We start from the raw sequence: 5,571 nt of genomic DNA on the forward strand, positions 1-5,571 counted from the left end.
GACAGGCTCCCCGGGAGTCACTCTCTGGCAGTAAACCTGGCGGACAGATCCGACCTCGTAGCCTGCGGCCAGGCTGCGTCCAACCTGGCTTTTCCGTCACCGGCTCTGTGAACTCTGGCGAGCGACCTGACCTCCCTGTCTCTGTTTCGTCAGCTGTAAAGCGGGGAGGGCGATGACGCCCACCTTGTAGGGTGGGCGTGAGGCTCAGACGAGTCTGGATGGGGACGGGGTTCGGAGCAGCGCCCGGTGCACAGGTGCCCGGTGCCCGCTGCCCGTGCGGAGTTCGCGGGCGATAACTCGGGCTCCGGAGTAGAAGCGTGACGTGTCAGCCGCCGGCAGGCGCGGGGAGAAACTCGAGCGGCTTGGGGGGCGGGGAGCGCGCGCGTGGCGGGGGAGGGGCTGTGCCCCGAGACTAGGGGATGCGCCTGGCTGAGAATGCGATGTCTGAGAGACGTCTGGAAGCGGGGGACAGAGGGCCCCGGAGTGTCGGGAGGGACAGCATTCCGGGCGGGAAGTGGGAGTGTGCCCAGGAGGACACGGCGGTGACAGAGGAAGGAGCTGGGGTGTGCGTGGAAGCTCGGCTACGGGGCCGGACTCGGGGCTCATGCGGCTCCGGCTCCCGCCGCCTCCCGCCCGCTGCGCCCCCAGACTGACCTGCGCCTGGTGCTGGCGGCGGACGCGCTGCAACTGCGCCCCGTGCTCCTCCTGCAGCCGCGCCGCCTCGGCCTGGAACCGCAGCTGCAGCCGCTCCCGCAGCTCGCGGAGCGCGGCCTGCTGCCTCCCGGCCAGCGCCCGCGCCTCGTCCTCGAGGCGCCTCTGCAGCTCCTGCTTCTCCCGCTGCACCTCCTCGCACTGCGCCGCGCTGGAGGCTGCGGGCGACAACAGCGTCTCCGTCAGCACCGGGGCCCGGAGCGCCGACCGGGCAGGCCCGGCGCCCGCCATCGACGCCCACGGGGGCAGCGCCGAGGTCGGCGTCGCGGCCTCGCGGCCGGCACGACCCTCCTGCTTTGGGGGAACGTCGCCGTTGGTCACACGGCTTTTCCTTCTCCCTCACTGGACCCCCGCAGCAGCCTGGACGCAGAGGGCAGCCCGAGCTGCCAAGGCAGGTGTGGGCTTTCTGGCCGCTGGCCCCCGTGTCCCCTGCTGGAGCAGGGGGTCCCGCGGGCCCAGAAACACGGGGTGTTTGTTCAGGAGGCACGCTCCCAGCACACCCTGGATGAGGCAGCAGCCCCGGACGCGAACGGCTCACGAGTCCACCCTGACCCTCCGCCCATCTGGGAGCTGGGGCAGGGCGGGGAAGCAGCAGACGGCGCTGTCCCCTCCAGGCTGGAGAGGGGAGATGGGGCGTCTCCGAGGAGCTGCGGCTTTACTCCCGGGGGGCCGAGGCTGCCCGGCAAGCGCGCGGCGCCCCCTCGCACGAGCACGCCACCCTGCCCCTGTCCTGGTTTGCTTCCCAGGCTGCCAGAAGGGCGTGAGCCAGCGACAGCAGCTGCTCTACCTTCGTGTCCCCTGGGCTGTGGACAAGAGCAGACTGCTATCGTTTGCCAGACTTTTCTCAGCGGCAGACCGCCCCCAAGGGGAGAAAAGCATCGTGACAGTCTCCTGCGTTTAAGTCAAGCGGGGCTGGTTACGGACTCACCCTCGGCACTAACGTCTAGGGACAGACACCTCCAGGGTCCTGCCACGCGCTCTGCTCTGTGCATCTACTTTAAAAATGAGGACGCAGGTATACGGGCCGGTTCACGATGGACCCTGAGGGACTTGGTTATGATCAGCACACGCACCCACGGTGGGGAGACAGCATTTGAAACGCCCCGATCAGGAGTCCCACCCTAAAGAGGCGGCTGATTCAAGGGCGTCTTTGTCACCGTTGGCCCTGAGAGCGTTTGTTCATTAGCATGAGGGACGATTCAAAGCATTTTTTTTTTTTTTTTTGGCCCTGGAGAAATGAGCGGTGGGTTGGCCGGATACGGCGTAGGCACCGGGCCCTGTGAGAACAGGGTGTAAAAATCTGGCCAGCCCAGCAGCCTGCACCGTCCCTAGTGACTTCTTGGTCTGGGACTTCGATTGCCCCAGTATCCCATTGTGGGGGGGATTCTGATGCCGTCGGGAGCAGCTGTCGGCAGCACCTGCCAGTGTGATGAGGGTACCAAGCGTGGGTGGTGGGCGTGGCGCCCTCGGGTGGAGGCCGTGAGGAGGTGCAGAGAACCCCAAAGCCATAGCCGCCCCGACTTGAAAAGCCCTCTGCTTTTTATTGCCACCTGTGCCAGCGATTCTAAAAACGCGGGTGAGAAATTACTCCAAACAGTCTTTCGTGGGTGTCTAAGTTCTAAACACTCGCTACAGTTACTGCTGAGGGTTTTAAAAATAATTTTTGTATCAAAAACAAAAACAAAAACAAACCACAAATGGAGAAAAACGTGGGAAGTCCAGTAGAAGGACACCACACGAACGACATCCGTCCTGAACCGTTTCAGGATGAGGTGCTGACCTGCCCGCCCGTCAACCCCAAGGTCCTCGGTGCATGTTCCCTGCCCACAAGGACCTTCTCCCGCAAAGCCGCGTTACAGGCATCAAAGCCAGGCGCTCGGCGTGGACCCCGCAGCGCCGCCCAATGCTCAGAGCCACTTCAACCTCGCCACGGAATGATGCCCTTTCCAGGAAAAGGGCCCGGTCGCCAGCGGAACTTCACGGTCCCGTCTCCTTATTCTCCTTCCGTCCGGGGCATTTATTTCCTCCACCTTCCTTGGCTTCAGGTCCCGGACGCTTACAAAGACGGCGGACAGGTCGGCGTTTGCCGGAATGTCTCTCGTCACGCTGTGTCTGATGTCTTCTCGTTATTAGATTCAGGTCACGTGTGTCACTTAGCGCCAGGAGCGTGCTTGGCAGAAAGATCGCAGGAGTGAGGCTGTTGGTAAGCCTCACCGGAATATTGATAAGTCTGAATAATCTTTCAAATCGAAAGGCGTTTCTTTTTGATTGTTTATGTAGCGAGTCAGGAAAATCATGCGCATTCCTGATTATGGCCCGATTACACTGACGATGATTTTGTGGTTCAGGGGACGGAGTGTTACAAACGATGTGGCGTGGGCGGCGTCACACCTGCGAGGCGTGCCTCTCTCTCCATGTAGACGGCATCGTCCCATCTGCTGCTAACAGACCTTTGAGGGGAGATGCACGTTAAGGGACCCACTGCTGGGAGAGCACTGGGCTTGCTGCCGCCAGCTGGCAGGACAGCATGTTGCTGGCTTGTTCGTAAACACGAGCGTGACTAGCAGACCCGGTCCGAGGTTTTCCGGGACCTGTCGTGAGGTCGTGGTGGGGACGGGTCGAGCGTCCTCCCCTACCCGATCACGGTCCCTACGCAAAGAGCCCAACGGTAACCACGGGCCGGAGCGGCTCAGGTCTAGTGGCAGCGTCACTGGGCGTTTCCCCAGGGACTTGCGCTGGTGGCAAACGCTGTCACGACCCGCAGACCCGGTAAGAGGTGTCACCTACAAAGACGGGTTTCCCCTGGGATGACGGATTTTAAGAGAATTGAACGAAGACCATGGAATATCCGTTTAGGAAAGAGTAGTTGACAGATAGACAATGTCAAATGGAGACAAACAGACGAGCAATAATTCGACCCAGTCGGGGGAAGGCAGGGGACATCCTACAGACAAGAAGAGAATGTGGGCGCCACTGGGGGATGACTGGGGAGCCCCAGGTAGTGCGCCGTGGGGCGGGGGTCTGGGCACGGGGCCCCTTCGGAGGACACTTCGTTTCTGTAATCAGGTTAGCCATCATCGCGGTGATCTTCACGCATCGGGGGAGGGGGGCTGGGGTCGAAATCGAGCGATGACGACAACATGTCTGCTCGCACTTAAACCAGGTCCGCGCCGCGGCGCTCAGCGAGGAGCCGCGCACGGCCAGGACACGCGCGGATACACGGACGGCGCCGTTCCCGACCGGATCCACGCAACTCGAGGCAAGACACGCTGTTTCACGGGTAAGGCTGAGAAAAATGAAGCACTCGCATGAGGCCGGGGGGGTCGGAGGGGACTGGCATTCACTGGGCCACGCGTGGGAACGTAGATGCTGAGCTGTTTCGGAGGGCGCGAATTTCAAAACGTACAGGGTTACAAGCGTTATGGGGTGCCAGCTGAAGGGTACGGGGATTCTTTTTGGGGGGGGTGATGAGACATTCTACTCCGTGACTGTGCTAAAACGCCTGAACTGGCACACCTGAAACGGGTGAGTTGTATCACGCGTGAATTATGTCTCACAGGTTTTACAGCAAAAGGAAAGAAAACTTGGGAAAAAAAAATAACGTGACGGGGAAATGGCTCAGAGCGTGAATTTAGATGTTTTTGTAGAAGGAAAGCTCATGTTATGATTTTAAAACTCTGTATAACAATGATGAAGATAATGATAGCAAAAAAAAATGAAAATCTCACCACTATGGAGTTTTACACATGCGCGCACACACTCACACACTGTTATACATAGAACCTAAGACTCATTCTTCCCGTTTCTTAACCAGAGATATACTGAGCCCATAAAACTCAAATAAATGTTTTCCCCATGCAGAATAGTACTTTTAGAAGAATTTGGGGCTTGGAGCTATATGTGCAAAAGTACTTCAGAGGAAAGTGCTATTCGAAGGAAATAAATGATTAGCAATTTTTATTATTTTCATTTGAGTTTTTTATGTGCTACTAACATTATCTGTAGCTCCAGAAAATTAAGGCACTAAATCGATTATGCAGATTGTGTAGATAGAATAAAACAGATGAAAACGGAAAAGAGGTGAATAAAAAAGAATCAGTCACACCGAAGAAAAGCACTGAACGACACGTAGCTGTGACTGCAATTTCACAAGTACACAAAGACCGTGACGGTGCGATATGCCTTAGGGAACGTTTGGGGGCTCGTTAAACAATGAATCCGATACACAAATATGGCAAATCCTACCTATAATGAGATATAGGCAACCAGTAAAAAAAAACATAGAAGGTAAATCTTTTTGTGCTATCATGGAAATGATATCTGTAGTACCTCGTTGATCCAAAAAAGGCGAGAGGCAGAAATAGCATGCTTGCATAATTCTCTTTGTCATGGAAATGTGTCTATATTTCTGTCTCTTCCCTCCTGAGCTTGTGGGCTTAAGTTAGAGAACTTACTAACCAATGAACACCGGCAAAATAGGTATTTAATCAAATCCTAGTGTTTATTTGCATGCTTCATGTGCAAAAACAGTTTTTAGATTATTGCCGTGATTAAGGAGGAGACCAGGTTCGAATGGCAGCTGGTGGTCAGAAATGCTCTGACTCCTTTATCTGACTTTTGGTTTATTTCCGTTAGTGGCGGGATGATTCATGGGCCTGGCACTCTGTCTGGGGGCTCAGAGGCCACTGCTGCCGTAAATGAATCAGGAGCTGCGCAGGCCTCAGTTTTGCTGTCTGAAAAGTGGCAAAGTAGCCGTGCTTTTCACATCCGGGTCCAATCCCCAAATCCTCAACTGCCATCACGGACGAGGTGGGTGATGCTTAGATTTGTCTGAGGACCCCGTGTTGTAAGCCCCAGGCC

At 56.7% G+C, this 5,571-nt stretch overlaps 1 protein-coding gene across 1 annotated transcript in view; it reads right to left on the reverse strand.

Moving 5' to 3' along the window:
- Window positions 1-5,571, reverse strand: part of MTUS2 (microtubule associated scaffold protein 2) — a gene marked incomplete at its 5' end in the record, with an annotated part of 313,112 nt that overhangs the window by 22,648 nt on the left and 284,893 nt on the right. Inside the window, one exon of the mRNA XM_023530707.1 lies at window positions 655-869. Coding sequence (XP_023386475.1) covers window positions 655-869 — 215 coding nt within the window. The remainder of the gene's footprint in view (window positions 1-654; window positions 870-5,571) is intronic.

This window comes from Pteropus vampyrus, unplaced genomic scaffold (assembly GCF_000151845.1).
Source record: "Pteropus vampyrus isolate Shadow unplaced genomic scaffold, Pvam_2.0 Scaffold52, whole genome shotgun sequence".
Taxonomy (NCBI): Eukaryota; Metazoa; Chordata; class Mammalia; order Chiroptera; family Pteropodidae; genus Pteropus; species Pteropus vampyrus.